Below are 20,075 nucleotides of genomic sequence, written 5' to 3'. Positions count from 1 at the left end.
CCTTCCAGAAGAAACTTTTCAGGTCTCCAAGTGAGTCTATTCTCTTTCAAACAATATTATATAACCAAAATATCTCAGGAGCTGAGAGTGAAGGAGGCATATTTCTTTGAGAAATATCTCCTGAAGCCTGCCAGTGTTCTAGATCTTTGAAGTGAATAAAAAGGTTCAGGAGATGTCAGACCACCCAGGGAAGAAGGCCCTCCTGAAAGAGAGCAGGGTGGCCTTTGGGGAGTGAAGTGGTGTGGGAAAGGGTGACGGAAGCCAGGCCGGAAGGTCTTACAGCGACTGGGAAGAGAAACAACAAGGGGATTGGAGAAGCAGCAGGAGAAGTCACGTTCAGAGGGGCTTAAGGAGTTTCTACATCAATGCACAAAGATCAATACCTAAATCTATGTCCACACAGAAAAGATCAAAAACACATCTCATGGGTTTTGCCTAGGCTTCATTTGTGTGTGGGTTTTTTTTTTTTTTTTTTTTTTTTGCCTGGGTTTTTTTTTTCAGTCCAAGCATCTATATTCATTAGGATTAAGTTTATGTGCAAGTAACAGAAAAATCCCAAACAATAACTTCAAGAAAGAAGCTTACTTCTTCTCACAACCATAACTGCCAACAGTAGCCACTGAAGATTGGGAGCATCCTTCATGTGGTCCAGGACTTGGGTTTCTTCTCTCAGATTGGTCTGCTAGCATGCAAAAAATTGTTTCATGTCCCAATATGGATGCTGTGGCTCCAGCCATTACACTCACTTTCCAACCAGGAGGAAAGCACCCTCTCATTACATTCACCCTTCAAGTTCCACAAATCTTGTGCTTGCATCCCATCTGCTGCCAGAGCTTATAGTGATCACAGCTAACTGGCAGGTAGGCCAGGGAATGCAGTCTTTACCCTGGCTGGCCAAGCTTCCCTCTGAAATGTGTGTGTTCTATTGCTAAGGAGCTGAGGATAGGTGTGGCCTGGCCTCTGCCCCTCCTCACAGTTAATCGCCTCCTTTAGGAACATGCCCTTCTTCTGAAACGTGAGGTCTCTCTTTGCAACTTCGACTATAAAAATATTTCGACACAGTATTCTCGATGCCAACTGGAAAGAAATACTGTAAGCAATTTTTTCATAAGAGATCACTCCTTTGAGAATATGTTTTCATATTTTGCTTTTTTTGACATTTTGGGAAGCAAAATTACATGCAAACATTTGTTCTGCACTTGCAATGTGTGAAGAAGCTGTGCCTCTGAGTTTCAAAATCTAGTTTGCGCCGAGGCCCACAGAAGAGGGCCTCATCTCGGCTCACGTTCCAAACTGAGGCGCACTTGCTCAGTGCCAAAAAATGGAACAGGTGATGCTGCTAAGGGGGAGGGTGTGGTGATGACAAGACAAATTCCCAGGGCCCTGCATCTCCGAGAAAGAGGCTTCTGATCGCCAGCTGCAGCATCAGTGTCACCCCACATCTCACCTGAGTATTAAATGACAGCTGAACACTACACATAAGGTGTAGCATCGTGTCAAGTATCCAGATCCTGACTTGAGGTCCAGGGTCTTTATGTTTGAGGAAAACGGTCTTGTCTAGAATCCACGTGCTATAGAGGCAGGACCTCTCTCTGGAAGGCCACCTGCAGGGACAGGTGACTCAGGACACGGACCGCCATGGCACGTCCACTGGAGGAAGCAGCTTCGACCTTCACCGGCCCTGGCTCGGATCTCAGCCACCGTCTCTTGGGCTGCGATTTTCGAGTCTGTGAAATGGCTCTGCCCTGGTCCAGGTGAGAGGTACGTGGAGGACGGGTGGGCGGGAAAGAGAGGCCAGGAGGGACGAGGGAGACTGGGGAAGGTGCTGTCGGGGTGGACAAGGCGGGGGGCGCGCCAGCCCAGGGAGAGTGCGCAGACACGCCCGGGGCATGTGGGGGCCCGAGCGGGAAGGCTAAGGAGGAGCAGGGTCAGTGGAGGGATGCGCTCGAACGTCCAGGCGCTGAGGGACCGGGGTGGGCCAAGTGGGCGGCAGGAGCGGCTCTGGGAGGGTGGGCAGTGCTTTCAGGGTGCTCCCGGGTGGAGCCGCTCCAGCCCATGGGGCCCACAGTCCAGAAAAGGTGCCTCCACCGTCCTGCCGCCTCCAGAGGTCCCAGGATCGCCCAGGTACCAGGGAGCAGCTGAGCTGCGGGCACCGAACCAATACAGCGGGACCAAGATGCTGGTCAGGCCGGCAGCCCCCGGGGCAGCCCGGCTCTGCCCGAGACAGAGACTTCCCGGGCCCGTCCTCGTCGCCGCCAGGTCTGCGGGGTAGGGAGGGCCTGAAGGCCATCCACCCAGAACCTAGGAAACACCGAGGGAGCCGTGTATTTTTAAGGAGACATCAGCTAACATCAGTTCCTTAGTGCACAAAAGCAGTATTTTCCTTGTGTTTCCATATTGGATTGTGCTCTCTGAGACTGAAATGAGCACAGAGAAAACGGCTGTCTCCACGGAGCACTAGACGCCCGCAGGTACGTGCGAGAATTCTCGGCTGGCTGACGTTTATCAGCCTCCTGTGTTGACAGGTGGCAGTCCCCAAAAGGTAATATTTTCTTTTCTTCCTTCAGATTGCATCAGTGTCAAGCTGAATAAGAAAGCACAACAGGGGCCCCTTCAGAGCCTTAGAAGCACGCCCGCCCACACCGTCCCCTTCTGCCCCCTGCCCTGGGGGGTGCCCCGGGGGGGGCCCTGTGGGGGGGCCCGGGGGAGGGACCCTGGGGGGGTCCCGGGGAGGGGTCCCGGGGAGGGGTCCCGGGGGAGGGGCCCCGGGGAGGGAGCCCCGGGGAGGGGCCCTGGGGAGGGGTCTTGGGGGGGGGTCCTGGGGAGGGGCCCTGGGGGGGGTCCTGGGGAGGGGCCCTGGGGGGTGGTCCTGGGGAGGGGTCCTGGGAGGGGGGCCCTGGGGAGGGGTCCCGGGGAGGGAGCCCTGGGGATGGGCCCCGGGGAGGGGTCCTGGGGAGGGGCCCCGGGGAGGGAGTCCTGGGGAGGGGCCCCGGGGAGGGGTCCCGGGGAGGGGTCCTGGGGAGGGGCCCTGGGGAGGGAGCCCCCTGGCTCTCGGGGGTTTTGCCACCCAGACACCTCCTCACTCTGAACATACCAAGGACTGGCTAGCTGGTGGGTGCCCGGGGCAGCTCGCGGCGGGTGAGATATGTGGTTTGGAGAAAGGAGAAACACTGCCGTGAGCCGGGTGGCTGGGCACGTTATGGTCGGACGTGTACGGAAAACGCCCCAAAGGGATCACAGGGTGAAGGGAACAGGGAGAGAGTGTTTGGGGGGGGAGCTGTGGTGACCCCAGGCCCCAGAGCAGGAGGGGCCCCCAGACCCACGGCAGAGCTCGTCCAGGGCCGGCGCGTCCCAGGACTCCCTGAGCCGCCTTTTCGGGGGCCGGTGCCGAAAGGTCACTTTGGGACATGGTCGTCTTTGCTGAGCTGCTTCCACTGAGGTGACCATGCCCAACCTACAGGCAAGGAACCCCGAGCCTGGCCTCGGCCGGGTGACGGAGGGGACGGCCCGAGGGGCCACGCAGAGCCAACACAGGCTGTATTCCACCCTTAACATCTATTCATGCATTTTGCCAAAAATCCCCCGAGATTAGCTGGCTGCAGTGGGCTGGACTGTCCCTCCCCCCACCCCTCTACCCCCTCAGAATGACGTATCCAGGTCCTGACACCCGGTACCCTGGGAGAAGTGTGACCTTACTTAGAAACAGTGTCTTTGCAGATGTGATTAAAGTAAGACCTCAAGATGAGACGCCCCTGGGTGTAGAGAGAGCCATACATCAGCGACTGGAGTCTTTCTAAGAGACTGGAGACCCACAGACACTACCCTACAGCTATAAGGGAAACTGAATCCAAGCCAAAAAACTTGCAGAAAGTTGCACACCCGGAGGACTTCATGGGAAATTCCACCAAACTTTTAAAGAGATGATGCCGGCTCCATACAAATGCTTCCAGAATTTCCAGAGAACTGAAAACCCTGTCGAAAGGCTGGCGTCACTCTGATCCCAAACCCAGACCTGCATGTTACAGGAAAGGAGGCAACAGCATTTGTGAATATGGATACAAATCTTTAAAATGTCTGCGAACAGAAGCCAACAGTGTAAGAAAAGGACTATATGTCAGCCTGTGCGGGAAAAGACAGCGCTGTCCACCGTCACCACATCTGCCCAAAGTCACACTCATGAGCCCAACAGTGAGAGAGGAAGACAAGAAAGCGAGGAATGAAGCTGTCCTTATTTGCAGAGAATGGAATCTTCTGTTTAGAAAAACAGAGCCTATGAAGAAGATGCTAGGACCTGCGAGTTAATCTGGTTGTATCATGACACAGAATCTGTACGAGCAATATAGTGTGTTCCTATGCACTAGCAACGAACAATCAAGATGGACATTCTCCAACAAGCATTTCCTGTATAACAGGGAACTGTGTTCAATATCTTGTTTTGTTGTTCAGTCGCTTAGCTGTGTCCTACTCTTTGCAACCCCGTGGACTGCAGCGCACCAGGCTTCCCTGGAGTTGGCTCAAATTCATGTCCATTGAGTCAGTGATGCTGTCTAACCACCTCATCCTCCGTTGCCCTCTTCTCCTTTTGCCTTCAGTCTTTCCCAGCATCAGGGTCTTTTACAGTGAGTCAGCTCTTCGCATCAGGTGGCCAAAGCATTAAAGCTTCAGCTTCAGCATCAGTCTTTCCAATGAATATTCAGTGTTGACTTCCTTTAGCATTGACTGGTTTGATCTCCTTGCAGTCCAAGGGACTCTCAAGGGTCTTCTCCAGCACCACAGTTTGAAGGCATCAATTCTTCAATTATTGGGGGAAAAATTGGAAACTAACACAATATTGTACATCAGCTACTGTTATTGTTCACTCAGTCATGATGGGTGATGTCACCCAGACAGTCCTGAAACGGAAGCACAGGTGTGCGGTGGACTGCTGACAAAGATGCAAAGGCAGGTCTGTGGGGAAGGACAGCCTTTACAGTAAGTCATACGGAATCACGTATGCCATGTGCAAGAACATGAACCATCTCGCATCACATAGAAAGCGAGCGCACGGGGGCTTTCCCGGGGGCCCAGTGGTCAGGGACCTGCCGTGCAGTTCAGGGGTCTCGGGTTTGAGCCCTGGGCGGGGAAATAAGGTCCCTGTTAAGCACAGACATTTTTAGGTATGACTTTAAAATGCAAGATTCACTTAAAAACGATGGATTAAAAAAAAACAACAACAACCATGAAGGACAGAACTCAAAATAAGAATAAATATGATCAAGTAGGGGCTGTCCAGAAAAACAAGGTTGCTTTAAGGTTGGAATATCAACCCCTTTAATTCAGCATATTAGGAGGACTAAGGAGAAAAGCTATATGATAGATCTTTGACAAAATGACAAAAATTCTCAGCCCGCTCCAGCTGGGACTAGAAAGGAACATCCTAGACTTTACTGAAGATGGCCATGAAAACCCGCGGCTGAGGTCGAGATGGGACGCGTTTCCCAAGACTGTCAACAAGGCCCCACCGCTGCTCAGCATCACAACCTGACACCGCAGTCAGTGAGGTGACAGTGAGGTGACAGAAAATAAGAACAGAGGGCGCCATGTTCCGAGGGGAATGTAAAACTCCCGAGACTCACAGGGAGCGTGACTGGGAACGGGGAAGTCCTGCAAACACGCCGTCAGAGCTGGTCAGTGAACTCTCCAAGGTAGAAGCGCACAGATGAAACACGCAGACTTCAGCTGCGCTCGTCTATACTGGCTGCGCACCCGCAGAGACCGAAATTAAAGTGCAGCCCCAGCTGGGACTTCCCTGGTGGCCCAGTGGTTAGGACCCGGCACCATCACTGCCGGGGCCCAGGTTCATCCGTGGTCTGAGAACTAGGATCTCACAAGCTGCAAAGGGCAGTCAAGAAAAACAGAAAAGAAAAGAAAGTCCCATTTACAAGGGCATCAAAACATAAAACACTTAGGGGCAGAATTAGAAAAACATAGGCAAGACCTATAAGTGATAAGCAAAAGTTATAAAACACTGCTGAGAAAAATTAAAGAAAACCTAAACCAATGACATATATACCATGTTCAGGGACAGGCAACAGTGTTAGTCAGATATTGATTTTCCCAGATTAATCAGTAGATTCAACAAAAATCTCATCAAAATCCCCCAGCAGATGTTTTGAGACATTAACAAATTGATTGTAACATTTATAAAGGAAGTGAAAGGCTCCGGAAGAGGGAAAACAACCCTGACAAAGAGGAACAAGGTTGCAGGACCCACGTGATCTAATTTCCAGACTTACCACCACGCTCCAGTGATCAAGGCAATGTGATGTTAGCAAAGGCTGTCGGCGTACAGGTAAACGGGACATAGGGTCCAGAAATGAACCCCAGATTCACGCCAAAAGTTGCCAAGGTGAGTCAAAGGGATAGGCACGGTCTCATCAAGAAATGGTGCTGGATACCCCAAGAGAAAAGAACGTAAGCGTCTGCCTCCATCCTCTCCACAGGGCCTCACACGAGAGCAAAGCATGATCCATCAAAGACACACATAAACCAGGCTTCATCAAAATTCAAAGCATCCTTTTTGAAGAACGTTGTTGATACTCAGAAACCACACCAACGCTCAGGGACTCACTGCTTCTTGCGAGGCTCTGGTTTTCCTGCCCTGCAGGTTTGTGCCCTGCACAGGCTGGGGTCCCTCACTCAGCTGTGACGGTGGCGGAGTGGGGGGCTGCAGGAACCCCCACAGGGCCCCTGACTAACCTCACTCAATCTTCAAGGTCAACAGTCAGTACTATTTCTTCATGTGAGTCAGGAACAATTAGAAAAATGAATAAGAAACAAGATTCCTTTACTTTACAACTGCAAAATTACAACCTATCCAGGAATCAGTCTAAGAAAATGCAGAATCTTTATGTAGAAAAAATTTATATGCTATCAAAAAATTAAAAGAAAACCAATATAAATGGAAGAATAATCATACTGGTGAAAGATAATGCTCAAAGTTGCAAAGGGTCTGTATCTTTTGCATTAATTATCTTTTAATACAGATACTTTGATGTCTTGTGGAGAAAGAAATGGCAACCCACTCCAATATTCTTGCCTGGAAAATCCCCTGGGCAGAGAAGCCTGGTGGGCTACAGTGCACAGGGTCGCACGAGCCGGACACGGCCTGGCGGCTCAGCACACTTTGATGTCTCGGGGCCCGGCTGACTCTGAAGGGCCACCCTTAGGGCCACTTCCGTGGGGTCATCCTTCCAGTGCAGCCAGGCCAAGCCAGAGCCCACACCCAGCCCTCCGCCACGGGGCTCAGACTCGCGGCCGCTGTCACAGCCAGCGACAGTCCACCGGGACGAGCGCCAGGACCCAGGGAAGTGACCCACACCAGCCGATTCTGAGCCCGTTCACCCCACCTGGCCCGGGCCCGCCCACGGGCACCACGAGGGAGGGGCTGGCCCTCACTTTCTCCTCACCCTCAGCCTCCTGAGCAGCTTCCGGGGGTCCTGAGGCTTGTCACAACTCCTGTCTCCGGGGACCCCTGGGCCACGCTTCTTCCTCCACGCCCGTCTTCCTGCATCTGTGTATCTTACCAAGCATAAGACAAAGTCCAGGTCCCCTTATAACACATTCTTACCAAAGTAATATAAACACTTCATGCAATTCAAAACAAAACTGTCAGTGGGAGTTTTGGGTGACTACATAAACTGATTCTATGTTGCTCCAAAGCTAAGTCCTGTCCCACTCTTTGTGACCCTATGGGCTGCAGCACACCAGGCTTCCCTGTCCTTCACCATCTCCTGGACTTTGTTCAAACTCAAGTCCATTGAGTCAGTGATGCCATCCAACTGTCTCATCCTCTGTCACCCTCTTCTCCTCCTGCCCTTGATCTTTCCCAACATAAAGGTTTTTCCAATGAATCAGCTCTTCCCATCAGATGGCCAAAGTATTGGAGCATCACCTTAAGCATCAATCCTTTCAATGAATATTCAGAACTGATTTCATTTAGGATGGACTGGGTGGATCTCCTTGCAGTCCAAGGGACTCTCAAGAGTCTTCTCCAGCACCACAGTTCAAAAGCATCAGTTCTTCAGCACTCAGCCTTCCCAACTCTCACATCCATACATGACCACTGGAAAAACCACAGCTCTGACAACAGGGACCTTTATCGGCAAAGCGATGTCTCTGCTTTTTAATACGCTGTCCAGGTTTGTCCTAGCTTTTCTTCCAAGGAGTAAGCGCCTTTTAATTTTGTGGCTGTAGTCATGAAACCGATTCTATATTTGGATGGAAAAACTAATTTCTACGAATCACTAAGACAGCTCTTCTTTTTTAATTTGGCTGCACTGGGTCTCAGTCGTAGCACGTGGGATCTTCACTGCGTCACTGGGGATCTCTCGCCATGACGTGCAGGCTCAGAGGCTGCGTGCAGGCTTAGCTGCCCTGCAGCAGGTGGGGTCTGTTTCCCCACCAGGGATCGAACCGGTGTACCCTGCATTGGAAGGCGGATATTTAACCACTGGATAGTCAGGGAAGTCCCAAGAGAGTTCTTGAAACACCAAGTGGAATTCCTCCTAGTGGGGACCACAGGTAGAGAGACTAGAACAGTGTGGAACCAGCTCAGGAACAAGCCAATGTGGTAAAATAGAGCATCCAGAAATAGTTTATACCGACACTTCTGTTCATACCCAAAGCAGGACAACAGGAGGAGAGACTGATCAATGGTGTTGAGAGTATCCGTGTCCCAGGCGGAGAAGAAAAACCTGTAAATGGGTTAGAAACAACCCCGAAGGGCAGAACTAAAAACAAACATTGGAACAAAATGAAAGGACCTCTCTTCCTCTTCCTTAAATAACTCTAGAATTCAAAACATAAACAAACCCCCACCCCCACCCCACCCCCCAGGAACAGGCGAGGCCTGCGTGCGCTCTCGGTGGACCTGGAGCCAGAAGTGGATCACCTCTCCAGCCCGAGCAGGCACGAGCAGGACGGAGCTGCGTCCCCGGAGCACAGCCAGCGCCCCTGGGTCCGAGGGTCCTGGAGGTCCCAAGCGACGGGCTTCAGTGGTTCAAGGACACACCCGGCGGTTTCACCAAAACCAAGAAGCGAGGGCCCAAAGATAGTTGAGGCTTTTCTTCCTCGTCCACCGAAAGAAACTGCTGTAACTGCCCACCAAGAGCAGCTTCTCCCGACCAAGCTTCTGCAAACTTTCACCACACCATGAGGATCGGAGCCCACCTGGGAGCAACCAGTGTGAGCTGGCGAGCTTCCCGGCCCCCGCCCCAGCCCCATCCAGTTCCCAGCTCCCTCACGGGGGGCCCTCACCCCCAAAGGCTCCCCCCCAACCCCTTCCCCTGATCTGGGACCCTTCAGGGTTTCCACCTCCCCTGTATGGGGCTGGCTTTCTGCCTCCTCCCAGACCTTCCCCAGGGAGCCTAACCCCCTGGATCCTGAGCCCCCTCCCCAGGCCTCCATCTCCTGCCTGCTCCTCCAGCCAAGCTTCCCCACTGCCCACCGCAGGCGGGTCTCCACCGTATTGACAACCACGTAGTGGCCATCCCAGCTCTATCCTGGCCAGTCCTCCCAAGGGGATGATCCCAGACTCACGCCTCACTCCCCAGCCCAGCTCTCCTGGAGGGCGGCCCTCCACCTCCCCAGCCACTCGGGGCCAGCAGGCTTCGGCCTGTGGGCAACAGGGATGCGCCTCCGCTCCCTTCCCCTCTGCCTGCCCAGACCCTTGCACTGTCCCACCAGCCCTCCCCGCCGTCAGAACAACCGGCAACTTAATGTCCAGGAGGTCAGCAGAGGGCTGATGGCCTCAGAGTTTCCCCTGTGCCCAGCAGCACACCAGGCCCAGCACGGCGCCCAGGGCTTTTGTGTGGTCAGCCACTGCTCCGCTGGCCTCTTACAGGTGTGACTCCCGAGCTTCTGAGGAGGGGTCACTCACCCAGGCGAAGCGTGAGGCTTCGGAGAAGCCTGGACCCAACCTGCACTTTGCCTTCTGTACTAACAACTCCTGTAGAACACCAGAGACTTCAGGGGGGCTCCCTCCCCACAGCGTCTCTCCATGGAAACACAAAAGGGCCTTCAGCATGGCGAGTCTTCACCACGTCACCTGGAGACGGCATCCGATGGGTCATCAGAGGGCCGGCCACTCCCTGACTCACCGCCCAGGCCCAGAGTGGCCCGGAGCCCGGGCCTTTGCAGGAGGCCAGCCAGGCGGGGCTGTGGTTTCAGGCGTCCACGTGCCTGCTGGTCCTTCCTCATCGCGCCCTCACCGCCTGGTCCCCTCCATCTCTGCTGTCTGGGCCGCATGGACAGACCCGCAGAAATGCAGCTGTTCGCGACACTAACGGTCTGTGGCAACTTTGAAATTATAGATTTTGAACAGGGTGTACTTTGCATTTACCCCAGTTAGCACTGCGCCCACCATGAACCAGGGACCCCAATGTCCCCCATTCACCCACAAGGTCATGCCAAGAACTAGAGTCATTACCCCCTTCTCGAACCACTGGGTCCGAATCAGCAAACGCCTGGACCCCGTGATCGGAGTGGACCCCAGGCGTCTGGGATGAGGCTTGCCCTTCGGGGCCGCTGGTCCCCAGCCCAGAGCCGGGCAGGCAGGATCAAGCAGCGCAGCGGGGCGCATCTGAGGAGGACCGGGGTCTTCGGCGGGCATGCAGCGGACCTCACACGCGCGGCCTGGCCAGGCGCGGCCCACCGGTGTTCCTCGGGGTCCGAGGGGACAGCCCGGAGGCCCGGCGCCCCCAGCCCGGGGAGCGAGTGCTGGCCGCGCCGGCCGCCCCCACGTGGCTGCACGGCGCCTCCTCTCCCGGCCGCGCCCCGGGTGGGCGCCCTGAGCAGCGGAAGGGACAACGTGGCGGGGACCCAGGGGACGAGTCCCTCTGTGGTTCCGCCGCCGCGACGGGCTCTCGGCCAGGGCCTCGGCACCGCTCGGGACCCGCCCCCAGCGGTTCGCTGGGCAGACCGGGAGCTGGGCCCCGGGCGCCGAGCCGGGAGCGGGGCGGGCGGGGCGCGGGGCGCGGGGGCGGCCTCTGGGCGCCCGCGGGGCGGGGCCAGCACACGCCCCTCCCCGCCCCGCCCGCCCCTCGCCCCCCGCCCCGCCCGCCCACGTCATGCAGCCTCCCCTCCCGCGCCTGCGCGGCCGCGCGCCCAGCCCGCTCCAGCCGCCGCGCATCCTCGCCCCGCGCCCCGCGCCCCGCGCCCTGCTCCGCACCCGGCCCGGCGCCCCGCGCCCCTCGCGGCGGGCGGCGCGGCCATGAGGCTCCGGGGACGCGATCCTCGCGCCGCCCCCTCCTCCAGCGCGGGGGTCGGCGACGCGCGGCGGCAGGCGCCCCCGGGGCGGAACCCTTTCGTGCACGAGCTGCGTTTGGGCGCCCTGCAGAAGGCCCAGGTGGGTGTCCGCCGTGAGCCCAGGCCGCCCTGGGCCCGGGGCCGCGCCGAGGCTCAGGGATGCGCGGCCGGAGGGGGCCGGGAGGGGGACCTTGGGCGCGGCCCAGCAGCGCGCTCCCCGGGGCCCGCGACCGCCACCCTTCCCTGCGACCCGCAGCGCTCATCCCCCGCCGTCCGCGCCCCATCCCCGGTTCCCGCCACCGGCGCCTGGAACCTGGCTCCTCATCCCCCTTCCCCAGGTCCCCGCATCCGGCTCGTCCCCCTTTCCCCGATCCCTGGACGCCCCCCGAACCCCTTTTCCCTGGCCCCTGCCCCCCGGCCTCGGAGCCACTCCCCGGTGGGTGGACGCCGCGCGGTCCCCTGTCCGGGCGCCCACTCCCGCCGCGTGCAGGCCCCGCGCCGAACCGGAGCGGCTCCCCCTGGATGTGAGTTTGTCACTTGATGCGCTTCATGTGTGGGGACCTCGCTGGTCCCCAGTCAGTACAGCAGCGGTGGGGGCGGACTCTGGGGTCCTGGGGAAACTAGCAGAGGGGTTTGGGGGGGTTCTGGCCTGCCCCGGTTCCAAGTTGTTCTGGGGGATCCTGGTGCTTGTCTGGGGCCTGAATGGGTTACACACAAGCAGGTCCAGCCTGGTGAACAGTCCAGGCGCCTGCGTTCCGCTCGCTCTGCCTGTGGGCTGCTCTGGCCCTGACTGGGGGGCGCTCGGGGGCGCCCCTCACCATCTGTCCTGCCTTCCCCCGCCCCTGACCTGGCGGGCTGCTTCTCTGCCCTGATGGGACCTCCGAGTGGACCGTGCGGACTCTGCTTGTGAGCTGTGTGTGCCTGGTCTGTAGGACTGCTCACGGGCCGGCCTGTCTGCCTCCAGAACTACCAGTAGGAGGAGCAGAGCGTTCCTGGTTATCCCCGGTGATCCAGCCGGCCGGGAGCACACCTCCATCCGTGAGAGCTTTTTGTGGGGAGATTGGGGTTTTTAACTTGTAGGGTAATTCATTTGAAGTAATGTTAAAGTGAAAAGTTCTTGAAGTCAGTCTAAGGTGCTCATTTCCCCAGACACCTTCCTTTTTCTCTAAGTGCCAATTCGGCGGGCCTGGTGATTGTCAGTGGGGCAGAAACCGGCAGATTGCAGGGCGGGGTCGGGGGGGGCGGGACAGAGCGGCAGTCCTCCTGGTGACGTGAAGGGACAGGGCTGTCCCCGCTGGCTCTGAGGCCTGTGACTACCCTTGTGGTCCCTGGCGCCTCCCTCTGGGAGCTCTGGGGTGAAGTGGCCCCCTAGGAGGGAGTCCCCTCCGCCCTGGGGGGCCTCATCCGTGTCCCTGCTGGCGGCCCCCTTCCCGCAGGTGCCCGGAGGACAGCTCTGTGCTGACCAGGACTGTGCTCGCCACCCCCCGTGGGGTGGGGAGTCCCCGCGAGAGCCAGCTGGCTGTTGAGGGGCAGAGGTGGGCAGGGCGAGAAGGCCCAGCCTTCTCATGGGCAACGTGGGCCCCGGAGGCTCCGGCCTGGCCCTTCTCCGCGGCGTGTAGCTGAGGTCCGGGAAGAGCAGGCGGGCCGTGTTCTCACCTCCGGGCAGGGCAGGCATCCTTGGTGCGTCCCTGGTTGCCAGGCAGGGTTGGAACCCAGTCCGTGTTTCTGTCCAGAGGCCTGCGGCGCCAGGCCTGACGCGGGGTGTGTGGTCCACGGACCGTCCCCGTGCCAGTCCGCGGAAACATTTTGCTTTTCGCCAGCAGCGTTCCACACGGCTTTTCCCCTTCGTGTGGTTAGTTGCGGTACAGTTTGCAGAGCCGACTGGCCTGTCTGCGCAAGAGCAGCCTTCCTCTCCAGATCAGCACATAAACAGATCCCTCGATGTCTGGGACGACCCAAGGCCGCTCGGAAGCTCGCCTCCCTTCATCCTGAGTTGGGACCGACCAGTCCAGCGCTTGTGTTTACCTGTTGGCCTTTGCTGTGGGGGGAGGGGCTGCCGCCTCTCTGGGGATTAATGACCCCTGCACCCATCTGTCACTTAACGGCAGATTTAGTGAGGAGCTTAAGCATCTCTTGGGACGAAAAACAGCAAGTTGAGATCCGAGAGCTGTGACTCGTGGGCCGTCGGACCCTCGCGTGGAAGTGGTGTTGCTTCGCAGTAGGGCAGTGGTCTTTTGCACCCGCCCCCAGGTCTGGGGACTTCCCGCTGGAAGCCCCAGGCGAGCATGCCCCGCAGCTCTGATGCTTCCCCATTTCTGAGCCCCTGCACCGGTGTCGCGGAGAGTTTACTTCCTGGACGGCAGCCTGGTTTCCCGAACACCCTGGAACTGGGCCCCAGGGGTCACCAGGAGGGTGAGTCCAGGGACAGGCCTGTCCAGGGGCCCTGCGTGCAGCCTGATCACCCAGGAGTGGGTGGTCTTGGTCTGATAACAGAGCAGCAGCAGGTATCTGGGGGGCTCGTCTGGATGCAGCGTTAGCTGGGGGGGCCCCTCGGGGAGGGGAGCGGGGACGCTCCACTCACCAGACAGAGGTCTGATTCGCATCTGCGGTGGCCCCGGTGCCCCACCCCTACAGGCACACAGACCAGGCCCCGCCCTCTCCCCCAAGTCTGGGTGCTCCTTGCAGGAGCTGCCCCCACCCTGGGCAACCCTTCCTCCAGCCCCTCCTGGGACCCCTAGGCCCTTCCTGGTTGGGGCAGAGAGGATGGGTGAATGAGGAGGTGGCCTGGCCCGAAGCCCGTATTCTCGGGGGACTGGTGATACAGCAGCTGGGAGAGAGGGCTGGGGGCCCCCTGGGAGCACATGTGTCCCGGGGCAGGACGTGTGTCCCAGGACAGGACCAGGCTGGTCCCCTGGGGGTCAGAGAGGCTCGGCCCCGAGGCCCCGTCACCTTCTGACAACCAGGAGCGCAGCCCTGAGATCCGAGCAGGTAAACAGCTGGGCTGTATGCCCTCATCCAGGCTCGGCCCTGAGGCCCCCCGTAATCTTCTGACGACCAGGAGCGCGGCCCTGGGACCCGGGCAGGTGAAGAGTCAGGCCATGTCCCTGCATCCAGGCGAGGGGCCGAGGCCAGGCCCTGTGCTGTCCATGGATTCCAGGCCGCGTGCACTGGCTACGGGCAGATGTCTGACCTGCCCACTTTCTCCTGAGACCCACCAGGAGCCTCCTGTGACCCGAGCGTCATTTTCTGCAAGGGTCCGCAAGTGAAGCTGAGGTGTGGTTAACGATGAGGAGTGAGGAGGGGGTTCAGGGTGGCAGGCCTCCTCTGTTCTTTTGTTTGGCTGTGCTGGGTCTTGGTTGCAGCCCGTGGGATCGTGTTCCCCACCCGGGGATGGAACCCGGGCCCCCTGCATGGGGAGCATGGAATCTTAGCCTCTGGACCACCAGGGACATCCCAGGGCTTCTCTCTGTCCTGGCAACGCGCACACGGACACAGTCTTCTCTTACCCCTGCTCTCATCTCTGAGCACTGAGCTAAGCAGTCAGCCTCACTGCTCATTTAAAAAGCAGAATTTTGTCTCCAAGAGTGGACCCCACCCGCCTGTCCCCGCAGGCAGGACCGTCTGAGGAGGTGCCCAGTGTTCTCAGCAGGGCCCCCACAAGCCCCTGTCACCCGGCTGGACCTGCCCCCCACCCCGGGCCCGTCACCACACGGACAGGACCAGGCCCCCGTCCCCAGCAGCCCGGCCCGAGCGGAGTTCTTGTGTGTTCGCTGCGGCCTCAGGGCTGGGGTTTCTGAGTCCCGTAAGCCCCTCTTCTCGGTGTGAGTTACTCCGGAAGGAGCCCAGAGGCAAGTGTGTGTCAGGAGACCCCTTGTTGAAACGTGGTGCCGCTGTGTTCCCCGGAAGCCCGCCTCGCCGCCCTGCCATCCATGCGCCTTTGCAGCGTTTTGCTCATTCACACAGTACTCTGAGTTTAGACCACCTTCCGACCTGTGAGCCAGTGTGTGTGTGTCTGTGTGTGTGTCACTGTGGCCGAGCGCCCCTCACTGCGCTCTCAGCCCCCCCGGGCCTCTGGGGCTCCCCCCTTGGGCATAGTGCCCTGGGCAGTGCTTGGCAGGGCCCTGGGCAGGGGTGTGTCCGGCGGCCTGGGGCCTTAAGGGTCCTTGTTTCCCTCTTGGCCGGAGGAGTGACTTCTTTTCCCTGAAACGTGAGTTGTTTAAACACTGTTTTCTGGACCCTCCCATCCTGGGGGGGACACACAGCCGGGCTTTGCCGCAGGGGGCTGCACTTGGGGTCCTGAGGACCGGAGTGGGTCGCCTGGCGGGCCCCAGCCCCGGCCACCCTCGGAGCCCATGCTTGCAGGGCAGCCTCGGTGCCCGGACCACAGGGTGCTGATGGGCTGGGCCAGCCTGGGCTGGGGGCCTCTCCTCTGGGGTCCGTTTGCCCCCCAGGCCAGCCCTGGAGGACGACAGTCCCTCGTCCAGAGCACGCGGCACGACCCCCCTCCATAGCAGTAGGTGTTTCTCCCCAGCAGGGAGTCCGTGGTCACTGCTGTACCTGTGACTCTCGACCTGCACCCCGCCCCGGCCCACGGGTCTCTCCAGCTGGACGCCTGTTCCCCCCTCCCACCAGCTCCCCTCATTCTGCTAGTCGGGGGGCCTGCAACCACCCAGCGTGAAGCGCCATGTGGGACATGGGAGCCCGCTCCCCCCAGTTTCCCCCCGCCTCAGGCTGCCGTGGCCGGCGCCACAGTGTGTCCGGCGGGCGCGGCGTTGCTGCAGCTAGGGGGGCTGAGCGGGGACGTGGGGGGTCTGTCTGCTACTGGGAAGTCCCCGCCTAGGGGTCACCTGCAGCCGGGGGGGGGGTCCCACCGCTGCGATCAGAGCCAGGATGTGGTTGGGGGGAAACTCCTTGCAGTTGGGGGTGGGGGCAGGATGTGGGCCTGGACCCAGAAATTTGGTTCGGTGCCTCTCCAGCCTGTGGGGGTGGGGTTGAGCTGGGAGGTCCTGGCGGGGAGGCTCCGGGTACCTGAGGGCAGGTTGGTGTAGGACGCGCCCAGCTAGGAGCCCGGGACCCAGGGTTGGGGGGCTCCCACCCCTGCCCTCCTGCTCTGGGCAGGGATTTGCTAAACAGGCAAAACCCGCAGGAAAGGCTGCAGGTCCAGAACTTCGAGATTCTTTTACTCAAACCCCGAAGTAAGGGCCCTGCAGAGCAGGCATGTCCCACAGCACCCCCTGAGATGATGGGGGGAGGGGCTGGTCCGAGCTTGTCAGGCCCCTCCTCTGCAGGCCGCTCTGTTGCTGGGCTCTCTCCGCACCCCCATCCCCACCCCCCCATTCCCACGGCTCCTGCTGCTGCTGGCCACCCGCCAGGGTGCCCGCTCCCGACCGTGAAAGTGTGGAAGGTGTGTCCAGCCCCGAGGGCAGGCCTCCCAGGACACTGCCAGGGCCTCATAGGTTGGTAAGCATGGCCTCCGGCGCTCAGACCCCAAGGTGCCCTAGCTCCCCCCAGCCCCCTGCTCCCGCCCCCTCAGGGAGACGATCCCCGAGGCTGCGGGACACCCCAGGCCAAGCTTCTGACATGTCTGTGAGACATGCAGCCTCCTGCATCCATTTCTGCAGGTGAGGCCATGGACCTGCGACTGCAGGGTGTCCCAGCCGCACCGGCCAGCCACCTTTGGAAGCAGCTCAGTGGCCACTGCATCTCTGAACCCCGTCTCTGGGGGACCGGCGGACCCAGGAAGCCGCCCAGACTTCCTGCTCCTGCCCACCCGCCCTCCTGGGCACGGGCGATGCTGGGTGCTGGGCTCGGGGGACCAGGCAGCCTCAGGAGGGCTCCAGCCGGGGGTTGGCTTCACTGCGAATGTCACGCCCAGAGGGGGCAGGAGCTGAGGTCACAGTCACCAGGGCCCCGGGATGCAAGGGTCCTGAGAACCCAGAGGAGCTGAGATTTTGTGCAGAACTTTGAGTGAGTTGGGAGAGGAAGGAGAAGGCCCGAGGAGGGTGCAGGCAGAGCCTGGAGGCCAGGCCCATGGGGGCCCTGCCCACCCACTGTCCCGCCCACTCCTCCAGGCCAGCCCCACCTGGAGAGTTCTCCCCTTGCTCCTCACATACTTCCTTCCATCTCTGCTTAAATCCCACCCGTTATTATTGTAGAGAGCTTTCTCAGCTGCCCTTGAGACACGACTCCACATGGCAGGCGGCTGGCTCACGGTGGCCCCAGGGTTCACTCCCGCGCAGGCTCCTGTGTCCTGAGACCTCCAGCCTGGCCTGCGGGCTCTGCCGGCCCCTCCGTGCCTCCAGTGCTGCCGTCTCTGCTGCAGTCCCCCGGACGGCCCCAGCAGTCCCACCACGCTGACTGCAGACCCTGGGGTTGCTTTCCTGACTCCTTTCCCCGTGGACCGTGGGCCCTGCTGCCCCCGGCTGCCCACGGGGTCCGGGAACTCAGGACCTGTACATGCCAGCCCTCTGAAACCATCGTTTTGGGGCCGTGGGCCGGAGGGGCAGGATCGGCAGATGTGAAGGTGTGACCCCCCCCACCCCAGACCAGTGGCCGGGGCTGCAGAGTCTCACACTTCGGGGTCTGATCCCCCAGAGAAACATAAGACGGCCAGGGCTGCCCCCACAGCGACCCCACCATCAGCTGTCAAGTGCCAGGAGGGGCGCGTGTGGTCGTCCGGGAAAGCCGCTCTGCGGTCTTCTCTCCTGTGGGACAGGTTTGTAAACTCCATGAATTACTGAAAGACACCCGTTCTGTGGAAGCCTGCAGCCTGGGCGATCCGCGCTAAGATTTGAGTTGAAAGCTCTTGAGTAGAGTGACTGGGATGGTGGGGAAGCTGAGCCTGCCCGAGGGTTTGAAAGAAAAAATAGATCTTTTAGAAAAGCTATATTTAATTTTAGATTTGAGTGGGAGAGCTCAGAAGAAGCAGCTTCTGTACACAGTCAGCATGGGCTCTGAAAAGGAGGGTTTTCCCAAGTGGAGGCACAGGTTACCCCATAGACACACAGCGGGAGGAAAACCCAAGGTCAGAGGACACTCTCACCTTAGCATCCCCATAGACACACAGCGGCAGGAAAACCCGAGGTCAGAAGACACTCTCTCCGTAGTAAGAAAAAGACGGTGAACCCGGTGTGAGTTTGGGCACAGCATTTACCTCGATGGCAGACCTCAGAGGAAGCCCAGATCCCAGCACGCATAAGGAGCCCCCTCAGCAGGGGGCGGGACTGGGATCCCTGGACCCCACTGGCCCTCCCACCCACCCTCGCTCACTGCTGACCTTGGGCCTTTGGCCACACTCGGCGTTTTGTTCAACAGTAAAGGGGAGCCTTATCTGGAGGTCAGATGTGTGTGTGATGAGGCACAGCCAACAGCCTGGGTTCAGACTGCCAGCTCTTTCTGTTTCACTTTTGCTTTCACATGTTTGAACTATTCGAGTTACTTGTGAGAAGGACTGCTTGTTTGCTATTTGAAAGCAGGATATGGTTTGAACTGGAAGGTGTTTTATATGTAATAAAGGTGTTTTTACAGACGGGGCAGGCAGAGGCGAGGCGTCTCCAGGTCACTTTGCTGGGTTTGCGCCTCACTGTCGGGTCCCCCACTGATGCTCCTCCTTTGCTGCTGTGAATTCGGGGGTCTGGGGGTGGGCAGTGCCAGCTGGTGGGACCCCTGGGACTGCCTCTGTCACTGTGCCTCCTCGCAGGAGAACAGTGAGGTTAGCAGACGTGTCACTGTTCTCTCACCGCTGCGTCCAGCAGACGAGTGTTTCCGAGGCTTTGCCCACCTCCTGCCCCGCAAGGCTGGGGTGCAGCCCCATGCTGCCAGGGCATCAGTGTTGCCTTGGCATTTTTAGCATCGTCTGTCCACTGTAAATCAGGAGTCTCAAAGAAGCTGGCTTTATCATTTTTGATTTGCTTCTTTTTTAGTATAAAGCAAAAGTGTTAGTTGCTCAGTCATATCAGACTCTTTGCAACCCCATGGACTGTAGCCGCCAGGCTTCTCTGTCCATGGAATTCTCCAGGCAAGACGGGAGTGAGTGGCCATTCTCTTCTCCAGGGGATCTTCTCGATCCCGGGATTGAACCCGTCTCCTGCCTTACAGGTGGATTGTTTACCATCTGAGCCACCAGGGAAGCCCTTTTTATTATGAGTAGCAGCAAAAAAAAAAAGGTGATTTCCAGATAAGGCTCCTGTGTTTGTCCTGCGTGCCTCGGAGATCTTTGTGCATAATTTGCGAGTCTCGTATCTAATCTGCTCCTCTCGGGACAGCCTGGAGGTGCCCCTGACCAGCTCCCGGGGAAACGCATGCCAGCCCCAGAATCCACGGCTCCCTTGCCTTGAGCACTGACCCCTAACCCCTGCTTCTTTCCGGGGGTGACCTCTGCCCAGACCACAGCCCGTCCATGTGGGGGGTGGCAGGGTGACTCCTCCGGTGTTTGGAGAAGGACAGGGGCTGGAGGTCTGGCCCCTCACCCTCTGGGGGTCTGGCACGGCCCTTCCCTGGAGCTGATGGGTGCGGGGGTCGGGAGCCCCTGTGGCGCTTTGGGGAAGGCACCCCCTGGGGAGGTACCAGCCTGGGGGAGGGGACCTGGGGCCCGAGGGTGACTGCAGCCCCGCTTGCAGGGCGGGGAGGGGTCTGGGCTGCACCTTGGAGTGGGGGGCATGGGATTCTGAATTTGGGGACGGAGCTGGGAGGGGTAGGAAAGAAAGGTATCAAATATGATGCCCAAGTGTGTGTCTGAGGAGCTGGTGGGGCGGGGGGCCCTAGGATGCTGGTTTGGGGCGGGTTTCCAG

General features: G+C 58.9%; 1 protein-coding gene and 1 long non-coding RNA gene across 3 annotated transcripts in view; one reads left to right on the top strand and one right to left on the bottom strand.

Moving 5' to 3' along the window:
• Positions 1-488: 488 nt before the first annotated feature.
• On the bottom strand, positions 489-8,847 carry LOC139038227 (uncharacterized). 2 transcript variants are annotated; one of them, XR_011491151.1, is made up of 4 exons: positions 7,449-8,847; positions 6,276-6,429; positions 3,095-5,871; positions 489-2,584 (listed from the first exon to the last, which is right to left on the bottom strand). It is a non-coding gene; the product is annotated as an uncharacterized lncRNA (long non-coding RNA). The 2 variants fall into 2 exon arrangements; XR_011491150.1 differs by having other exon boundaries at positions 6,276-8,847.
• Positions 8,848-11,133: 2,286 nt separating this feature from the next.
• Positions 11,134-20,075, top strand: part of LPCAT1 (lysophosphatidylcholine acyltransferase 1) — a 40,770-nt gene continuing 31,828 nt past the window's right edge. The window contains exon 1 of the mRNA XM_020891662.2: positions 11,134-11,386. Coding sequence (XP_020747321.2) covers positions 11,252-11,386 — 135 coding nt within the window. The 5' untranslated portion in view covers positions 11,134-11,251. The remainder of the gene's footprint in view (positions 11,387-20,075) is intronic.

The sequence above is a fragment of the Odocoileus virginianus genome, chromosome 14, assembly GCF_023699985.2.
Source record: "Odocoileus virginianus isolate 20LAN1187 ecotype Illinois chromosome 14, Ovbor_1.2, whole genome shotgun sequence".
NCBI classification, from domain to species: Eukaryota; Metazoa; Chordata; class Mammalia; order Artiodactyla; family Cervidae; genus Odocoileus; species Odocoileus virginianus.
This window is presented reverse-complemented; position numbering and strand designations above follow the sequence as displayed.